The following is a 21,202-nucleotide window of genomic DNA, read 5'->3' as shown; positions in this document are numbered from 1 at the left end:
AAATCTCTTCCCTTTAAAATTGAGGACCATTTCTTGTCAGTTGGGTGGTTTAGAGCAATCATGGGAACTACTGGACAAGAATCTTCAGAGGGAGAGGATATAAAGTTTGAAAATGTCTTTAGGTGTCTCCATTATGCCTCCCTCTGTCCCCTGAAGTGAGAACCTCTGCCTTAGGACATCTCTCCTAGATTTAGGTCCTGAAAATGATGCCTTCAAAAAAATAGGAATTTTATAACAGGGTGTGGGTGTTGGCTGCCTATAACCCAAGGCAGCCTGGTATTTTTAAAACAAGTCTTCTGGCAAATAATGGTTATCACCTATGTGTGGCTTATACCTTCCATGAATGATGTGTGGTGAAGGTTATATCAAAGTTGGTTTTCACATTATATTTCATTTTGCTTTCCTTCTACAAGTAAGATAATACCATTTATATCTTTATCTGAGCCATTTTATAAAGGCTGCTTGGCTACAAAGTAGTTATCTCAAAGTCAAGAGATAGGAATTTTTGATTTTGTGTTCTTTCAGGTTTCTTTTCTCAGTTTACACATTTGTTCAACAGATATTTATTGAGCACCTGACTCACAGTCTAATGGAAGAGGCAGGCAGCTGACTTGGAATTTGGATACATTAGGATAAATGGCACAGAGGAAAATTCAGATTCTATGAGAGGTCACAGGAATGGAAGCATAAGGATCAGGGGAGGCTTCCTGGGGAAGCAACTTCTGAGCTGGGAACTGAAAGAGAAGTGGGGATTAGCTAAGTGAAGGGACAAGAGGATATTACAGACAGGTAATAGGGTGAGTGTGGAATTTCTCAGCTGGAGCAGGAACTAGGCAGGGGGTGAAGCTGGAGGAACCAGCACAGGTCAGATGATGAAGGAAGGAAGGACCATGAAGGAAGGACAGCAGGAACCACTGAAGGGTGTGAAGCCTGGGGATGGGTGGGAGACACGTCAATCACATTCATAGTGTAGTGTCCATGAGTTAAGAATTGATACTCCTTATTTTTCTCCCATGCTGAGAGTAAATCATAAAATGGAATTGGTGAGGGGCACTTGGGTGCTTCAGTCAGTGAAGACTCTGACTCTTAATTTTGGCTCAGTTCATAGTCTCCTGGTTTGTGGGATGGAGCCCTGCATTGGACTCTGAGCTGACAGCATAGGGCCTGGTTGAGATTCCCTCCCTCTCCCTCTCTGTCCCTCCCCTGCTCTCCTTCTCTCTCTCAAAAATATTAAAAATAAATGAACTTAAAAAAAATTGAATTGACCTTTCATTCTTTTGAAAGCTTTACGAACATTTCCTAAAATTCTCTTAAATTCAAAGCTTGAGTAGGAAGGAGAGAGGGGAGTTAATGGCTTTGTTTTCTTTGTTCTCCCTTACTCATTTCTGGGGAATTTCTGTGAATTAATTGTTCATCTAAAGTTTTGCTCCTCTTGAGGTAGAGACCATTTGAATAGGAGCAGGGATGTAGGGGTAAAAAGGAACCACATCCAGGTTTCTTCATTGGGAAAATATATTTGGCCTCTTCAGACCACTGTTTGATCCAGTTAAAAATAACTCCTTTTGAAACATTAGTAGGCAGTTACAAGTAAGTGTTTCAACAAAAGCTCACAGAGCAGGGCAAATTCTCCAGGCTCCTGGCAGCTGACATCACAGATGGCCCAGGGTGTTTACAGAGCACAGTGTGGTCAGCAAGGAGACTGTCAGCATAAGTGAACTCACCTTCTCTCCAGGATCCAGATAGGGAGGAGACAGAAGAAATTATTTTGGCTGGGAGCTACTGTGATGTAGGTGACCTAACTTTTTTCTCCCTATCCAGCACACTTTCATAACTGTAGACATAAATATTGCAGCAAATTTTGTCTGATTGTTTGGGTGAGGTTTATTCAATGTCAGAATTCCTAAAATGACCTTTCAAACTCTTCAACTTTCTTAGTAATGGACCTTTGAATGACTGCTGCACCTGTTTCTTCAGTGTTTCCTTACACAGCCTGTCACTCTCCTTTTTGCAGGTAGTTATGAAGGCCCTGCCGCTTTCTCCCTCTTTCTCTCTTCTCACAGTGACCCTGTGGGCCAAGGTAGGTAAAGCAAAGGGTTGGACTGTATATTCTTTGCCATCAGTACAGCTAAATGGATGATGCAGAATGTGGAGAAAGGGGGGCAAAGTAACATTTGTCCTTGGATAATTGATTTTGGGGATAAATGTTTTAAGGCCAGGGACCAATATTTGTGTTTTAAACTCAGATGATATTTTTTAAAAATGGTTCTGCAATTGCAACGAGGCTGTCTAGTCAATGAATTAATGTGTCATAGCTCATGCTCATCATACACACCACAGAAACAACCCACATGTGAATTATTGCACAATAAATTCATGCTCTCTTGTGTATTGCAGCTTAATTAGTCAGCTACATGAGTTAGATGAACCTAAATGGGATAATGTCATGTGATGTATAAAACAGGACAATACTGTGAGGTATTTGACACATTTTCTGCAGGGAAAGCAGGGTTGATTTGTCTATGATGTCTTTTGATATCTGTTTCTGTGATATTTGTTTTGTAACAGGTGACATGAGATATCTGAGCTGCATTGGTTGGTTGAGCATCATTGTTCAAGAAGTATTTATTGTTTATTTAGATATTATGAAGGGATAGGATATACCAGATGAAAGATGATGCAGCAGATTTGAAGCCTGAGACTTGGAACTTGGCAGCCCCAAATCAACTTGGGTTAATTCAGTTCTCCAAACCCCATCTGAACACTCTCAGTTCCCTGGCCTTGTTGCAGCTCTCTGACCCTGGAATCCTCTTCAGTTGCAGCTAAAATGCTGCATCAAGCACTTCGCAGATTTGGTCAAAAGCTGGTATGCAGACGTAAGCTGGAACAACCGGTGGCTGAGGATGACCCATCCAGAAGCCTGAGCACTCTGGATTTAGTGGCCCTGGGTGTGGGCCGCACAGTAGGTGTAGGTGTGTATGTCTTAGCTGGTGAGGTGATCAGCAATCAAGCAGGACCATCCATTGTGATCTGCTTCTTGGTGGCTGGCCTATCTACTGTGTTGGCTGGGCTGTGCTATGCAGAAATTAGTGCCCGTATTCCCCATTCTGGCTCTGCATATCTCTACACCTATGTCACTATAGGTGAATTCTGGGCCTTCGTCACTGGCTGGAACCTCATCCTTTCCTGTGTTGGTGGTATAGCCAGTGTGGTCCGAGCCTGGATCTTAGCTTTTGCTAGCCTGATTGGGATCCAGATCTTTCAGAAACTGCATGAGAGCATTGCACCATATGTTCCCCAGGTCTTTTCAGAATACCTAGACTTCTTTGTTGTGGGCTTTGTGTTGTTGCTCATTGGATTGCTGACTCTGTGGGTGGATGAGATTTTCCTGGTTAACAAAGTGCTCACATTGGTGAGCCTTTTGGTTCTTACTTTTGTCATCATCGCTGGCTTCATTAAGGGGGACCTGCACAACTGGAAGCTCACAGAAGAGGACTACGTAAAGGCTGGACTCAATGACACCTCAAGCTTGGGCCCTCTGGGCTCTGGAGGATTTGTGCCTTTCGGCTTTGAGGGGATTCTCCGTGGAGCAGCTACCTGTTTCTATGCATTTATAGGTTTCAGCAGTATTGTTACCAGGGTTGACAAAGCCAAGAATCCCTGGAGTTCCATACCCACGGGCATTATGATTTCACTGTTCATCTGCTTTTTGATGTATTTTGGTGTTTCTGCAGCACTTACACTCATGGTGCCTTACTACAAGCTTCAACGTGGCAGCACCTTGCCTGAGGCCTTTCTTAATATTGGATGGGCCCCTGCCTGCTATGTTGTAGCTTTTGGATTTATCTGTGGTTTTCCTGTCAGTATCTTAGGCTTTATGGTCCCCATACGTCAGGTGATATACAGGATGTCAGAGGATCACCTCCTGTTCCCTGTCCTTGCCAGGATCCAAACAGGCAAATACACCCCCATCATGGCCACTGTGATCTTGAGCATTATTGCACCAATCATGGCCTTCTTCTTTAGACTCACTGATCTTGTGGACCTCTGGTCACTTACTTTCCTGATAGCTTACTCCCTGGTGGCTCTTTGTGTTCTCATCATCAGTTATCAGCCTGAGAGGAGGAATGGGGGAAATGAAGCAGAGATGCAGGAGGAGAATGGGCCTGCAGCAGACAGGCTGACTCTACAAGGACTACTTTTTCCAGGCAGCTACTCCCCAACTCCATTCTCTGGCCGGATTGTCCGTGTTTGCTCCTCACTGCTTGCTCTGCTGCTCACTCTTCTTTGCCTGGTGCTGGCCCAGTGGCCAGTTCTGCTTTCTGGAGACCCAGTGTGGATTTCAGTGGTTGTGCTGCTCCTGGTGCTCATCACTGGGATCACTGGGGTCATCTGGAGACAGCCACAGAGCCCCAGTCCTCTTCCCTTTAAGGTCCCTGCTCTGCCTCTCCTCCCACTACTGAGCATCTTCATGAATGTTTTCCTTATGATGCAGGTGACAGCTGACGCCTGGATCTTATTTGGTATCTGGATGTTGATTGGTTTTGCCATCTACTTTGGCTATGGGCTCCAGGGCAGCCTGGTCGCTAACCCCACTTAAGTTAGTTCCAAAACTATAAACCTTGAACTCAACAGTTCCAGTACATATTTGATTTAACGTCATCACACTGAAATGCAGTCTTGTCCCCTGCACAGTTATGTAGGGTACTCTTAGCACATGGAAATCTAGGTTTGCCATGGGATGTTGATGTGGGGGAACACTAATAGAGCTTGTAGTTATCGTGAAGTGAAGGGTGTGTCTTTGCTCTTTCTCCTTTTTTTTTAATTGTGTACTTTTTATTTGTCTCTGTAGCTCTATACTGGATTTAAAAAAACGATTATTAAAATAAACTAAAAATTATTTTGCTTTCTTTGTGGTAATATCCAGTGGAGGAAATACTGGATCATTTGGCAGTTCCATTTTCTAATTTTTGAGGAACTCCCATACTGTTTTCCATAGTGGCTGCACCAATTTACATTCCCAACAAGAGTGCATGACAGTTCCTTTTTTTCTACATCTTCACCAATACTTGTTATTTTGTCTTTTCAATTTTAGCCATGGGGCAGGTGTAATGTGATATCTCATTGTAGTTCTAATTTACATTTCCCTGATGATGAGTGATGCTGAGCATGTTTTCATGTGTGCTTTGACTTCTGTTTTTAATTTTTAATGTTTATTTTTTTTGAAAGAGAGAGAGTGAGCGAGCGAGCAGGGGAGGTGCAGAAATAGAGGGAGACACAGAATCTGAAGAAAGTTCCAGGCTCCAAGCTGTCAGCACAGAGCCCGACATGGGGCTCAAACTCGCAAACTATGAGATCATGACCTAAGCCAAAGTCAGAAGGTTAAACGACTGAGCCACCCAGGCACCCCTCTTGACCTCCATTTTTAAAATGGATTATTTGTGTTTTGGTGTAGAGTTGTGTAAGTTCGTTATGTATTTAATATATTAACCCCTTATTACCTATATCATTTGGAAATATCTTCTGTCATTTTGTAGGTTGTCTTTTCATTTTTTGATGGTTTCCTTTGTTTTGCAAAAGCTTTTTAGTTACATGAATTTGAAAACATATGTACACCTATGTTTATTGCAGTGTTACTTGACAATAGCCAGGATATGGAAACAACACAATGTCCATCAATTGATGAATAGATAAAAAAGATGTGATGCACACACACACACACACACACACACACACACACACACACAAATGGAATATTATTCAGCCATAAAAATGAAATCTTGTCATTTGTAACAACATGGATGGACCTATAGGGTATTATGCTAAGTGAAATAAGTCAGCCTGATAAAGACAAATACCATATGATTTCATTCATATGTTGAACTTATGTCTTAAAACATAAAACAAATGAACAAACAAACAAAAAGAGACAAAAAAGCAACCTCCCCCAGACTCTTAAATACAAGGAACAGACTAGTGGTTGACAGAGGGGAGGTGGGTGGGAGGATGGGTGAAATAAATAAAGGAACTAAGAGCACACTCATCTTCATGTGCAGAGAAATGTGTAGAATCATAGAAATATTATATAGTACACCCTAGAATAATAGAATGACACTGCATGTTAGTTAATACTTCAAAAAATAATAAAGGGGAGACAAGAGGCCAGAAAGAGATGAAATACGGACCCTGCCCTTAAGGAGCTTAAATTCTAATACAAAGGGTAAAGCCTAACTGTAGCATAAGGTAGAAAGTGTTGTCCTAAGTAATATGCAAATAAAATGTCCTGGGAATTCAGAGTGGAGGATGATCACTCGTGGATGACACAGTAGTGAGGATTGATCCGTGAAATCAGAGTAGACTTTGTAGAGGAATGGCATTTGAATTGGCTCTCCCCAGGGACACATAGGATTTATGCCACACATGGGAAGCAGGGAGAGATTGTAGGAAGAGAGAACAACTCTAGGAAAAGCATGGGAAAAGGAAGCAGTGTTCAGAGCACACTGAGCATGTAGTGTAGCCTGAGCCTTGGCTGTAAGAGGGGGGCAATAGAACATGCACAGGTGGATTGGAGCCAGGGCTTTCCTCTGACCAGAAAGCACTTTGGCTTTAAACCTACTACCCATACTGAAAATCCCTGGGGCTGGTTCTTCTACTTGGCGATATCTGCATTCTTGGACTTGAAAGTTTCTCTACAATTGTCAGCTTTTGTCCACCTGCTCAGAAACACAGAGCTGAGAACCAAGTGTCCTGGGTTCTGGTCTTATTTCCACCACTAAGTAGCCATGTGACCTTGAGCAAGCCTCCCAGTTCCCTCAACACTCTGCTTATTTATCTGTAACATGAGAGATCAGAACTGATCATTTCTAAAGTTTCATTTACTTAAATAATTCTAAGATTTCCTCTGGTTCTTGTGTCCTCTCATTCTCTGAACTAAGTCTCTACTGCATGTGATTTGAACCAACATTCTGCCCACTTTTCACTACAACCCATTCTTAGAGCTGTAGAGGTCTAATAAAGCATACCCCATCTCTCCCTCTTATGTTTGGAACCTATTGATAGAGACAGATAATTAAACCTTCAGCTTTAGATCTGCAGCCTAATTGGTTTGCTAATACTGCATCCCTAAATAAGCTAGACTTACTCCTCATCACAAATAGTGCTGAGCACCCCCACCCTACACCATAGGAGAGAGCCTGCATTTATTAGATTTTCTCATGTATGAACAGCTTGGAATGAAAGTGTCCTGTGGGCATGTTGTTTCTGGATAAAACACACACACACACCACCACCACCACCACCACCATCACCACCACCACCAACAACAACACAGACTGGATCATGTTATGGTCTAAGCTGGTTATTCTCAGTTGCTGTCTTTTCAACCCACTAAACAAAGTCGAAGTGTGGGCGAGGGGAGGGGAGAGAAGCCAGGAATAGTACTCTGTTCAGGGGTGCTCAAACTTCAGCAGGTGTCACCTCACCTGGAGGGCTTGTGAAAACAGACATTGCTGGCCCTCACTCCTAGGGTTTACAATTCAGTAGATCCAGTGGGGCTTAGAACTTTTACTTCTAACAATTTCCCAAGTGATGCTGATGCTTCTAATATAGGGACCACACACTGAAAAACAAAGCTCCAGCTGAAGCCCCTCACATGTATGATGAAGTGTTGGAAATAAAGTCGCCCTTTGGACATTTACCTTTATTTAATCAAGATGTAGGTTAGTATTTCATCCTTAATACCTTCATAGTGGAGAAATCATGGTGAATCATTTCAAAATGTATATGTTTATCAAATCACCGCAATGTATACTTAGATATCTTATAATTTTATATGTCAATTATACCTCAATAAAGCTGAAATAAAAGAAATACCACAGTTATCTGGGTGTCTTTATTTTCTTCATTTTGTTGGTGATTTATGTCTTAGGTAAGGAGTGTTATCTTGTTCATTCCCTCAGAACATCCAACTGGGGTCCAGGCATATAAACAGCTTTTAATAAATTCATGTTCAATTGACTTGATCCTTACACTGTTCTTTGATACAGAAAATGCTCCTTCCTTTCAGGCTAGCACTGTGCTAACCCTTTGAAACTATCTTCAGTTTTAGAAGACTTCCTTAATAATCATCATTTCTCTCCATTCAGAACTATCTCTATCTCTATCTCTATCTCTATCTCTATCTCTGTCTCTATCTCTATCATCTCTATCTCTATCTCTGTCTCTATCATCTCTTCATCTCTATATCTATCATCTAGAACTGTGCCCAGGCACTTTTGGTTTTGCCTTTTTGTGACTATGCTTGAGTTCTGCTGACTGTCCTGTCTGTTCCATCACAGTGGAATCTTACTCAGGGAAGGAGGCTATTCTTCCCTTCTCCCAGGCCCAACAGTAAGAACAGTGCTGCTCATTCAAAGAAAAACTATTCCCATGGGATTGGGGAAGGGTCCTGAAGTAGTAAAACTGATAGAAGGCCCACCTGCTTTAACCTGACTCAAGGGAGTCCCTGCAGATGAACTGGCTCAATAATTTCCCAAAGTCATCTTTCTTTCTTTTAAAAAAAATTAATGTTTTTTAATTTATTTTATAATTTTTTTTTACTTTTCTTTTTTAAGAATTTTTTTTTAATTTTTTATTTTTTTAAAGTTTACATCCAAATTAGTTAGCATATAGTGAAACAATGATTTCAGGAGTAGATTCCTTAATGCCCCTTACCCATTCAGCCCATCCCCCCTCCAACAACCCTCAGTTTGTTCTCCATATTTATGAGTCTCTTCTGTTTTGTCTCCCTCCTTGTTTTTTATATTATTTTTACTGCCCTTCCCTTATGTTCATCTGTTTTTATCTCTTAAAGTCCTCATATGAGTGAAGTCGCATGATTTTTGTATTTCTCTGACTAATTTCACTTACCATAATACCTTTCACTTCCATCCACGTAGATACAAATAGCAAGATTTCATTCTTTTTGATTGCCGAGCAATACTCCATTATATATATATATATATATATATATATATATATATATATATACATATATATATATATATATATATATATATATATATCACAACTGCTTTTCTTTTTTAATTTTTGTAACGTTTATTTATTTTTGACAGAGAGAGATTGAGCATGAGTGGGGGAGAGGCAGAGAGAGAGGGAGACACAAAATCCCAAGCAGGCTCCAGGCTCTGAGCTGTCAGCACAGAGCCCAATGCGGGGCTCGAACTCAGACTACGAGATCATGATCTGAGCCGAAGTCAGATACTCAACCGACTGAGCCACCCAGGCACCCCTATACCACAAATTCTTTATCCATTCATCCATCGATGGACATTTGGGCTCCTTCCATGCTTTGGCTATTGTTGATAGTGTTGCTATAAACATGGGAGTGCATGTGTCCCTTCGAAACAGCACACCTGTATCCCGTGGATAAATGCCTAGTAGTGCAATTGCTAGGTCATAGAGTAGTTCTATTTTTCATTTTTTGAGGAACCTCCATACTGTTTTCCAGAGTGGCTGCACCAGCTTGCATTCCCAAAACAATGCAAAAGAGATCCTCTTTCTCTGCATCCTCACCAACACCTGTTGTTGCCTGAGTGGTTAATGTTAGCCATTCTGACAGGTGTCAGGTGGTATCTCATTGTGGTTTTGATTTGTATTTCCCTGATGATTAGTGATGTTGAGCATTTTTTCATGTGTCAGTTGGCCATCTGGATGTCTTCCTTGAAGAAGTGTCTATTCATGTCTTCGCCCATTTCTTCACTGGATTATTTGTTTTATGGGTGTTGAGTTTGATAAGTTCTTTATAGACTTTGGATACTAACCCTTTATCTGATATGTCGTTTGCAAATATCTTCTCCCATTCTGTCGGTTGCCTTTTAATTTTGCTGATTGTTTCCTTCGCTGTGCTGAGGATTTTTATTTTTATGAGGTCCCAGTAGTTCATTTTTGCTTTTATTTACCTTGCTTCTGGAGACGTGTTGAGTAAAAAGTTGCTGCAGGCAAGATCAAAGAGGTTTTTGCCTGCTTTATTCTCGAGGATTTTGATGGTTTCCTGTCTTACATTGAGGTCTTTCATCCATTTTGAGTTTATTTTTGTGTATGGTGTAAGAAAGTGGTCCAGGTTCATTCTTCTGCATGTCGCTGTTCAGTTTTCCCAGCACCACTTGCTGAAGAGACTGTCTTTATTCCATTGGATATTCTTTCCTGCTTTGTCAAAGATTAGTTGGGCATAGCTTTGTGCGTCCATTTCTGGGTTCTCTATTCTGTTCCCTTGATCTGAGTGTCTGTTCTTGTGCCAGTACCATACTGCCTTGATGATTACAACTTTGTAGTATAGCTTGAAGTCTGGGATTGTGATGCCTCCTGCTTTGGTTTTCTTTATAAGATTGCTTTGGCTATTCGAGGTCTTGTTCCATACAAATTTTAGGATTATTTGTTCTAGATCTGTGAAGAATGCTGGTGTTATTTTGATAGGGATTGCACTGAATATGTAAATTGCTTTGGGTAGTATCGGCATTTTAACAGTTTTTTTCTTTCTATCCAGGAACATGGAATCTTTTTCCACGTAGTTGTGTCTTCTTCCATTTCTTTCATAAGCTTTCTATAGTTTTCAGTGTATAGATTTTTCACCTCTTTGGTTAGATTTATTCCTAGGTATTTTATGGTTTTTTGGTGCAACTGTAAATGGGATCGATTCCTTGATTTCTCTTTCTGTCACTTCATTGTTAGTGTATAGGAATGCCACCGATTTCTATGCGTTGATTTTATATCCTGCAACTTTGCTGAATTTATGAATCAATTTTAGCAATTTTTTGGTGGAATGTTTTGTGTTTTCCACATAGAGTATCATGTCATCTGCAAAGTGAAAGTTTGACCTCCTCCTGGCCGATATGGATGCCTTTTGTTTCTTTGTGTTGTCTAATGGCTGAGGCTAAGGCTTCTAATGCTATGTTGAATAACAGTGGTGAGAGTGGACATCCCTGTCTTGTTGCTGACCTTAGGGGGAAAACTCTCAGTTTTTCCCCATTGAGGATGATATTAACATTGGGTCTTTCATATATGACTTTTATGATCTTGAGGAATGATCCTTGTATCCCTACTTTCTTGAGGGTTTTATAAAGAAAGTATGCTGTATTTTGTCAAATGATTTCTCTGCATCTATTGACAGGATCATGTGGTACTTGTCCTTTCTTTTATTGATGTGATGTATCACATTGATTGTTTTGGGGATATTGAACCAGTCCTGGATCCCAGGTATAAATTCACTTGGCCATGTTGAATAATTTTTTTTTAATTTATTGTTGGATCCAGTTGGCTAATATCTTGTTGAGGATTTTTGCATCCATGTTCATCAGGGAAATTTGTCTATAGTTCTCCTTTTAGTGGGGTCTTTGTCTGGTTTTGAAATCAAGGTAATGCTGGCTTCATAGCAAGTATTTGGAAGGTTTCCTTCCATTTCTATTTTTTGAAAAAAAAGCTGTTTTTCGCATAGTCTTCCCCCCCCCCCCCCGCCATTTCCATCCTCTCTCCACAAGCAAAAATAGCTCCCTGCCCCCGGCGGCTTCTCTCCCCCAGTTCACTTCTCCACGCCATGTACTTGCTGAGTGCTGTGGTTCAAGTTGTGAAGATTGTTGTGTTAATCATCAAATCAGTTTGTTACGTGTGCAGCCTGGTTTAGTGTTGACCTGGCTGTATTTCATTGATGTGAGACACAAAAAAACTTCCATGCAGTTCCACCATCTTGGCTTCTCCAAAATCTCAGAAAGTTCTAAAGCAAACACCTAAATATAACTACAGACCTTTGCAAAAACTTAATATGTAATTATTTACTTAAGCTAACAATAAGATTCTACAGAAGGTCGTAGTTGTTAGAAAAACTTAGTTCCTTTAACATTGAGAAGTTTTAGTTCTCTTAAGTAACCAAAGACCTGATAAAGATAAAACACGGAAACTGGTTTTCTGGGCAAGGAAAAGAAGAAAAAAAAAACCCTTACTTTATAATTTCTTATACAGAGGAGACCAAAAATCCAAATAAACTTTGTCCTCTAATGGAGGGAAGAGCAGAATTTCCATTTTATACAAGTGTGGGGCTAGTTGTGGTGGGCAGGGCATCCCCCAGGTAGGACTGAAGTGCCTGCCAGGTTTTCTCCTGGTCACCCTGTTCCTCTGTGAGCCTCCGCCCATCACTTTGCTGATGGAGAGATATTTCTTCAGCTCTCCTTTACACCTGACAGGGTCTGCCTACAGGAAGATGGGGGGGGGGGCATCAGGCAGAGGGCAGGAGAGAGAAGGGGCAATGTCCTTCCTTTCATTGGGCTCTGAGCCCTGCTCTTCTCCCTAGATTCTGAAGGGTGGGAGAGGTGTGAAAGCAGATGTAGAAATGACTTGAAATGGGGCAAAATTGTTGGATGCAGTGGGTTGGAGAGATGGAGGTAATTGGAAAGTGGAGCTCACTTAGGAGTTGGGGTTTTCTGGGGGAGGTGAGCAAGGAGGGGAGGGAGGCAGCCTGGGTCAGGTGGAAGGTTGTAAAGGTGGGAGGGATATAGAAAGAGGTGGGCAGTGCAGAGGGTCAGAGGGATGGGAGGTGGGTAGGGCAGGGAGGTGGAGGAACCAGGATGGGACAATGCCAGATGGAAACTCAGAGATGGTCAGGGTGGCAGGTTGCTGGAAGGACTGGAGGAGGATCCCACTGGGAGGAGGAGAAGGCAGACAGCAGTACAGAAACAGTCAGAGCCTGGGAGGATTGTAGAGAGTAAGCCTGTGTCATGGAAACAAGGATGTTTGTGGGTCCTTGGAGGATCCCAAGAAGGCGAGGGAAAGACCTCCAGAGACACTTCCCACTCAGACTGAGGCCTGACTCTGAATGGACTTGAGGAAACCACCTGAACAGCAGGGGAAGGGGTGCAATTCCTGCTCCCTTTACCCCAAGAAACCTGCAGGTATTGCCCATCAGGGTGGGGGTGGGCTTGGCTGCTTCTCAGCTCTGAGCTCAGAATCCAGTGGGGTTTCTTTGGAGCAACTGTTTAGTATTCATGAGTTTAAGAAATCTCTCCCACATCCGCTTGTCACAGCTAGTCTTGTCATATAACTGTCCATAGTACTGTCCATGAAGAATGTTTCAGAATTGGAGTAATCAGAGAAGGTAATGATGACTTTCTACAGGAGGGCTCCATGCGGGATGAGTAGCCCTTCATGTCCATCTCATGCATTGACCCAGCACTCCATTTGGAACATTTGAGCTTTTGTCAGTCGCTTTAAAGGTTATTATGGAATGGGATCAGAAGTTTGAAACTCAAGAGGTCTCACTCAGTTCTAGTACTGAATGTCCACCCTGCTATGGCTTGTGAAATGATGTTTTTACTCTTTAGAGAATTATAGAGATATTTAATTTTTATAATAAAAGATTTACTAATGTCTAATAACTGCCAACATGTACAGATACACAACAATGCTGTATGCTGATTACAGAAACAATATGCAATCAGTTTCAGTTGGATCCATAATGCTATAGTATCTAAAATATAGATCTGATAGCATGTTCATATTTTCAACTTTTAGGTGTATGGGTGTTACATTATTCTTTTCTCTTTTTTAAATTTACATAAAGAATCAATAAATCATTATGATGTTAAAAAATAAAATAAAGACGGGGTGCCTGGGTGGTTCAGTCAGTTGGCCGTCTGACTTCGGCTCAGGTCATAATCTCGCAGCTCATGGGTTCAAGCCCCACATAAGGCTCTGTGCTGACAGCTCAGCTGTGCTAACAGCTCAGAGCCTGGAGTCTGCTTTGCATTCTGTGTCTCCCTCTCTCTCTGCACCCCCACCCCCTTCTCACGCTCTCTCTCTCTCCCTCTCTCAAAAATAAACATTAAGAAATAAATAAATAAAATAAAATAAAGTTTATTATGGAAAACCCAATCTGCAAATGAGCAAGAGACTGATGGAACAAGAGGAGTGGGGGCTGGTGTGGGGAAAGGGGAATGGGATAGAACCTGCCAAGTTGAGATCAAGTTTCCCCAGGTGTGAGGACTTGGTGGTCTGACCCTGAAGGAGACTGGGTTTCTGTTTCATGGACACAAGACTGGAAGGGTGTTGGGGTGATGCTCACCACAGATGCTTGGGGATTGAAATGGGGTGGCTTTCACAGGTAGACATAGTCCTGATGGACTGTCTTAATCTTCACACAATTATTAGGTATATTTTATTAATCCAACTTTACAGGTGATGAAATTGAGTCTCAGAGAGGCTATGTCAATGACTCAAGATAACATAGCTTAGTAAGAGGCAAATCTGGATTTGAACTCAGGTCTTTGACTCCTGAGCTCTTGCTCCCTCCATAACACCACTGGGTAGAAAGTCTTACTCTGTTATGTGTCTGCCTCAGCTTCAGGCCTGGGGATGGAGAGCAAGGTGGGTTGTGGCTGATAAGTGCTCAAAAGTGTTTGTTGTATGAAGGAATGAATTACTTGTGCAGATTCACCTTCCATTGTGTGGGCCTAAGTTCTAGAGACTCTGTCAGGAAGGAGAATATAGCAAAGGAGTTCCAGTGTGGGCCAGGAAACTGGAAATGTGTTTCCTGTGGGTTTCCATCCTTTTCCTGGGCATTTCTAGATCTCTAGAATCTAGAGGACTGGGCACTGGCTCCTTACAAGAAAAGAATAGAGTGGAGTGTATGTGTGCACAGTATATTTGATAAGAGTATGACAGTGTGTAAGTTTGGGTGTGCATGCCTGTCTGTAAAGGTAGGAGTTTGTGAGTACGTGTCTTTGTGTTGGAAACATGTGGGAATGTTTGTGATAAATGGGTGTGTATATGTGTGTATTTGAGGGTATATGTCTGTGTGTATGTATGAGTGTGAACATCTGGGTGTGTGTATCTGCATGTGTGCAGGTGCAAGTGTGCATATGTGTATGTGTGCAAGCTGTCGCAGGGGAGCTGAAGACTCATAGTTGAAGATGTCTTTGATGTGATTTGTGCAATCTTCTTGCAAGATTCAGGCTGTGGTATGGAATGGGGTGAGTTGGGAGGGCAGAAGAGGAAGGCTGTCTGTGCTTGGGGTGTGAGGGGATTGGGTAATCTGAGCAATGGGTGCCTCTGCCCTGGCAGGTACAGAGGGATGGCATCAGGATTCCAGGTCTGAGGCTGGGTGGAGACTGGGTCCTGAGGCCTTCACTCAGGATTTGCACTGGAAGAACTCAGACACCCTATTCTGACCAGGGAGGGCCATAAAGAGGTGGGGTCAGGATGGGAGTGTGGCCAGACAGTGGAGGGTTCAGGCCTACTCTCTCCCCCATCCACACCCCCAGGATTTGGGAATGACGTAACCAGGCTGCTATTCCTACCTCTAGGCCCCACCCATTCTTCCCAAGGGCCTTAGAGTTTCCAGAACTCTTTGTGTGCCACCTTCTGAGGCTGGGATGACCAAAATCACAGTGAAGACTTGTCTCTAGTAAGTACTACCCAGACAGGTCCAAAACAAGTCCTTGTCTCTTGGAGGCACCTGGTAAGCCAAATATGCATTATTACTGAATTTCATACAAGCTAAGGCTTCAGACCACTTGTGCTGGGAAGTTCTTGCAGAGTTTAAACTCAAATTTCTGGCTGTACTTTGTGCCCCAAAATCCCAGGCTAAGTTGGTTAAGTTGGAGCCAATCACCTTCAGCCAAAAGTATAGAAGAAGTTTCTTCTGGATAGGGAAGTGGGTCAGAGTATATGGACACTAAGAGGATGTGGGGCTAAAGCTGGTGGATCACAGAACTCTCCTGGGCAGAATGGCCATGATCAACAGGGCAGATTCAGAGACGGGAGCTTAGAGATCAACAGTTTTTCCTGTTTCCCATGTTATTCCAAGCTGTGCCAGGGGAAGCAGCAGAAACCGAGGCTACGGTAGGAGGGACCAGATTAGAAAGGGAATGTGTTTCCCTGACTACAGCTTTGAGAAGCCTGTGGAAACACAGGATAAACAGCAAATTATGAAAGCAGAAATGTTCCTCTTGCAGCTCAGGAAGTAGGAAGAGAGGTGCCAGGGCTGTGGGACTCTGAGGGGCAGAGGGGTGTGTGTGCTGAGGGTGAGGGTGTGAACAGCACAGTGTTTGTGGTGTACATGTCTGTGCGCTGTGGTTAACAGTCCCATGTGCACCAGTCATGTACGTAAACATGAATCACATGGGGAAGGGCGCAGCTTTGACATGTTTTTTTTAAACCAAGAATTGTGATCTGGCTTCTCACTGGGGCCTGCAAAGTAAGCTTTTCTATTAGGAGCAGCAGTCAGCACCAATGGGAAGACCCCTGGAGTGAGAATCAAGAAAATGTGGGTTCCAGTTCTGGCCCTAGTTATCAGCTGGGACCCTATGACATGTCACTTCTCTGAGATGGGATGTCATTTGCTGTCCAAAAATAAAGGAAAAGCCACAAATTCCTTCTGTGCCAGCAGCCTCAGTGCTGGGGACCAGAAAAGGGAAGGGGACTGGAGTGGGTGATGGCATTTCAGGGGCCAAAAGGAATAAGGGATGCCAGTGAAAAAGGCTGCATGAGGGGTTTCCTGAATTCAGAAATTCATGGGTTCTTGCTGGAGCTACTGATTTCCCCAATCTGGGCAACCCAGCCCTATTTCAGCACCCAGCATGGAGGAATGGCTCTTCAGCCAGAGACGTTCTCTGCCGTCCTCTTGTGGCTGCTGAGTACTATGTAGGTCTGAGAAGGTTTTGCTCTAGCCCACAGGGCATCTTCCCTTGCTCCCTGGTGGAAATTGCCTATTATCAGGAAAAGGGACCTTTCTTTGCTCCTCTAACCTCATCTTTCCCCCCAACTCCCCTGGTTCCTGGAGGCACTCACAACCTCCTTAAGATTTAAGTCTGTCTGAGATTTATCTCTCTTTTCCATTTCCTGAGGTTTTAAGTTCTGCTTTCGGGGATGTGCAGTGGAGACAAGGGGTTGAAATTAAGATACTGAGCCAAGAGAGCAACTTCTCTTCTCTGGGTTCCATCTATAACCTCATCTATAACCTTAGCTTCCCAGGTAGTAGGAATTTTTGAAAACATTTAGGGGCTAATGATATTCCTGGAGAAAATGGGTTTGGAGCAGACCAGAGTTATGCATCTAGGCTTCTGTGAAATTGTACCCAAGTTAGCAGGGAGGTGGATTGCCAGAAGCCATGAGGCAAGAGACAGGGATGCTGGAGGGAGATGGTGTATTTGACAGATACTGACAGGACTCCTTATCTGCTAGCTCTGGAGTCCCCTCCTACCCACCAGGCTGCCCTTGACTTCCCTTCTAGTATTCACTGCTCATTAGTGACTGTCTTTGGGGACACATCCAATGGGCCACATTGCATTGGATGGACAAGAAGGGTGAGTAGGGAAAAGGGGACACCAGGTAAGTGATGGAAGAGGAGGGGTTGAAATAACTGAAATTTGAGCTGATATCTGAGGATCACTCAGGAGCTTGGAAGACGTGGCAGGGGAATCTTTCCTGGGGGCAGATGCTGAGTTGCTGAGGAGGAGTAACTGGGGTGAGGGTGGAGGTGTGAAGAAATACTGAAAGATATTGAGTTCCACTTATTTTGGGAGACCTGATAAAAATTAGCCATGATTTTATTGAGAGCTTCCTATGTACAAGGAAGGGTTATAGCTGCCATGAGAAGATAAAAGAGGGACACACATTTTCTATTCTCCTTTGAGTATTGAAGACCTGCCTATCTCCTCCATGGACTGGTTGTCCCATGTTTGCCTATCTGAGAGGTGCAAGGAGCACTTGGGGGATTTCACCCGAGATGCAGAGGGAAAACTCCCAGGTTTTCTGTCCTGCACTCCCACCCCTTTCTGGCAAAGCACCTCCAGTGGGCCTTCTGCCTCTCCTCACTCCTCTTCTCACAGAATTCTCCAGACTTATAGATACCTGGATGAGGGGGGACATTGACTGCCCTTCCAGAATTTCCAGTGACTCCTGGTTGACAAACTAGGGAGGGGATAGGGTCAAGCCTCAGTGCCTGAGTAGCCAGTATAACAGACAGGGAGGCAACTCGCATCTGGAGTTGTGGAGAATGTTAGGGGTGAAACAGAATGTTCCAGTGGAAACCTGAGTTTCATCCTAATCTGCCAGCCATATATCTTCCTCATAAAAGGCTGCCTGCTGCATCCCCTTTATGTCCTCTGTGCCAGCCCACCCCATGAACCACAGGACAGCATGTGGGAGGCAGAAGGGGGGAGATGGACACAGGGACGGGGACAGAAAGGCCCAATAAATTCAAGCCAAGACTAACAGGAGACAAACAGTCCACAGTGGAATGGAGAGACAAGGAGACAGACCCAGAGATGGTAGGGAGGGAAGAGGGGATCATCTAGAGAGCAGAGAGAAAGGTCCAAGACAGACACAGAGAGACACCCAGAGGTCAGAGATAGTAGAGATAAACATGGATGCAGAGAAATGAGTTGGAAACAGGCTCAGAGGGTTTGAAAGCCATGGATCCAGAGCCAAACAGATACATGGGCATAGGGCCAGGGCAGAGCAGATAGCCTAAAGAAGTGCACACAGAGAGGGAGGAGAGGGAGACAGAGAAGGGAAAGGAGGAGGTGGGGGCCAGAGAGGAAGGCAGTGAGAAGGGGCAGGTAGAGGTTGCAGAGGTTGGGATGCAGACTCTGCTACAAGGGTTCTACTGCTCTCTCAGGATCTGGGAGTCCAGTGCGATGAGAGCCGTGTGTGTGTGTGTGTGTGTGTGTGTGTGTGTGTGTGCACACACACACACACACACACACACCCTCTCTCTGTCTTCACTCCTTCCCAAATCCTATGCCTCTCCCCTGTGCTCTTTGAGGCTTATTCCTGCTTCCCCCTCTCTGAGCACTGCCTCTCACCCTGGGTTCCTCTACCTGCCTCAGTCCCACATCACTTCCACATAGTCTCTCCTTCACTCAGGCTTTTCATACTTTTGCCTGGACTTTATATTTCTCCCCCATTCTGCTGCTATCACTCCCTCCCTGGCACCCTAGACTCTGTAGGCTGGTTCCTCCAAGTCACCTCTGCCTTGGTCTCCTCCTGCAGGTCCTCCTTCCACCCTTCTGCACTCTGCCTGAGGCTGATGTTGCCTCCCAGTCTCAGTCCCAGTCCTAGCTGTGTTTCTGCCCTGATTCTTTTTTTTTTTAATTAAATTTATTGACAAATTGGTTTCCATACAACACCCAGTGCTCATCCCAAAAGGTGCCCTCCTCAATACCCATCACCCACCCTCTCCTCCCTCCCACCCCCCATCAACCCTCAGTTTGTTCTCAGTTTTTAACAGTCTCTTATGCTTTGGCTCTCTCCCATTCTAACCTCTTTTTTTTTTTTCCTTCCCCTCCCCTATGGGTTCCTGTTAAGTTTCTCAGGATCCACATAAGAGTGAAACCATATGGTATCTGTCTTTCTCTGTATGGCTTATTTCACTTAGCATCACACTCTCCAGTTCCATCCACGTTGCTACAAAAGGCCATATTTCATTTTTTCTCATTGCCACGTAATATTCCATTGTGTATATAAACCACAATTTCTTTATCCATTCATCAGTTGATGGACATTTAGGCTCTTTCCATAATTTGGCTATTGTTGAGAGTGCTGCTATGAACATTGGGGTACAAGTGGCCCTGTGCATCAGTACTCCTGTATCCCTTGGATAAATTCCTAGCAGTGCTATTGCTGGGTCATAGGGTAGGTCTATTTTTAATTTTCTGAGGAACCTCCACACTGCTTTCCAGAGTGGCTGCACCAATATGCATTCCCACCAACAGTCTGCCCTGATTCTTTATCAGATTCTCTTTTCTTGCTCAGTTTCAGGTGTGGTTGCTGGCCTTTGCCCCCACCCTCTTCCTTAGGGTCTCTTCTGGACATGCCAGAGCTCCAATTCGACCTATTTCCTCCTCTCCTTCCTATTGTGAAGGTTCAGGTGTTGCCTTCTGGCTCCCAGTCTCTGCCAGGACCTCCCTGGTTGTGAAGCAAGAGGTCTTGGGCTGAGTTGGAATACCAGCCATGTTCTTCCCCATGTAGCCTCTTCACCTGGACTTACTCACCTGTAAAATGTGGGAAATAATATAGGAGCTTCAGGATATAACGCATGGTAATGCAGTGAGAATTAGCGCTGTGGTAAGGAATACAACAAACTCAGAGACTAAAGAGATGGTGACCTGAGCCAAAATCAAGTCAGATGCTTAACTGACTGAGCCACCCAGGTGCCCCTCAAACCATTATAAACACCTAGGAAATTGACCTGAGAATTCATGCAAAATCTGCATAATTTGAGCCAGAGAACATGACAGCTTTGTGGTGTGGAGAGGTGAATTGGGGGAGAGAAAAGCCACAGAGCTGCCACGTGTAGGAAGCCATTTTCACAGAGGACAGAGAGAGAATGAGAAGAGGGGAAAGTGAGGCACATTGGGATCATGCAAGTAAAGCACTATCCCTGAAAGAGGCTAGACAGAAAGATTGAAAACACTTGCAGGGAACTGGAAGTTCCCCAGACCATTGTTCCCCAAAACCATTGCTAGAGAGAATGGAAAGGGTTTCGTTACTGCCAGCATTCTATAAACAGTGGAGCACAGAGTCTGAAGTTTCAGAGCTCAGTGTCTGGCTATGCTCTGGTGAGGAAGGAAAGCGAATCCTCAGGAGCAGGCAGCTTGGTATGAGTGGTCTGTGTGCCACATGGGGAGAAGTGGTTCCCCTGCTTGGACTGCATTTGGTAGAGGCCATACAGCTTTCCTGTGGACGAAAGTCACAGAAGACCCCAGAGAGCTGCCACGTTTACTGCTATAGTGAAAAGATACCAGCTGAGTGCAGCAAAGCCTGGCACCAGGTGTGTGTTGTGATTTACCATAAACTCTGAGCCTTTGCCACTGCAAAATTGGGTGAATGTTTTCTGGGACAAGCTGGTACCAGGACATTGCTCAGCAAGATACACAATGGAATATTACTCAGCGATCAAAAACAATGAAATCTTGCCTTTTGCAACAACGTGTATGGAAGTAGAATGTATTATGCTAAGGGAAATAAGTCAGGCAGAGAAAGACAAATAAGGGGAATGAGATGGCACCTTCTTTTGGTCACCATTCAGGGTCTTGGCAGCCTAGTTTTGATTACTTAGAGCAGGAAGCTCTCTAGACAGAGAATATACATATATATATATATATATATATATATATATATATATATATTTCTCCAGCACAATGCTCAATGTATATTC

The 21,202-nt window shown here is 43.6% G+C and overlaps 3 protein-coding genes across 6 annotated transcripts in view; all 3 read left to right on the top strand.

Annotated features, from left to right (window-relative positions):
- Positions 1-21,202, top strand: part of LOC125169830 (cationic amino acid transporter 3-like) — a 373,522-nt gene that overhangs the window by 211,237 nt on the left and 141,083 nt on the right. The window contains exons 2-3 of one of the 2 annotated variants that reach the window (XR_007153808.1): positions 2,012-2,077; positions 2,566-2,604. Coding sequence is in view for 1 of the 2 variants with exons in the window: in XM_047865606.1 (XP_047721562.1) it covers positions 2,012-2,077 (66 nt within the window). In the remaining variant the exon portion in view is untranslated. Of the gene's footprint in view, positions 1-2,011; positions 2,078-2,565; positions 2,605-21,202 lie in introns of those variants that run through there. The other variant, XM_047865606.1, reaches the window with a different exon arrangement.
- Positions 1-21,202, top strand: part of LOC125169841 (cationic amino acid transporter 3-like) — a 155,317-nt gene that overhangs the window by 74,796 nt on the left and 59,319 nt on the right. The window lies entirely within an intron of this gene.
- LOC125169837 (cationic amino acid transporter 3-like) lies at positions 2,656-5,073 on the top strand. The gene has a single exon (XM_047865616.1). The coding sequence runs from the start codon at positions 2,825-2,827 to the stop codon at positions 4,595-4,597; it is 1,773 nt and encodes a 590-aa protein (XP_047721572.1). The 5' UTR covers positions 2,656-2,824; the 3' UTR covers positions 4,598-5,073.

Source organism: Prionailurus viverrinus, chromosome B4 (genome assembly GCF_022837055.1).
Source record: "Prionailurus viverrinus isolate Anna chromosome B4, UM_Priviv_1.0, whole genome shotgun sequence".
In the NCBI taxonomy this organism is placed as follows: Eukaryota; Metazoa; Chordata; class Mammalia; order Carnivora; family Felidae; genus Prionailurus; species Prionailurus viverrinus.
This window is presented reverse-complemented; position numbering and strand designations above follow the sequence as displayed.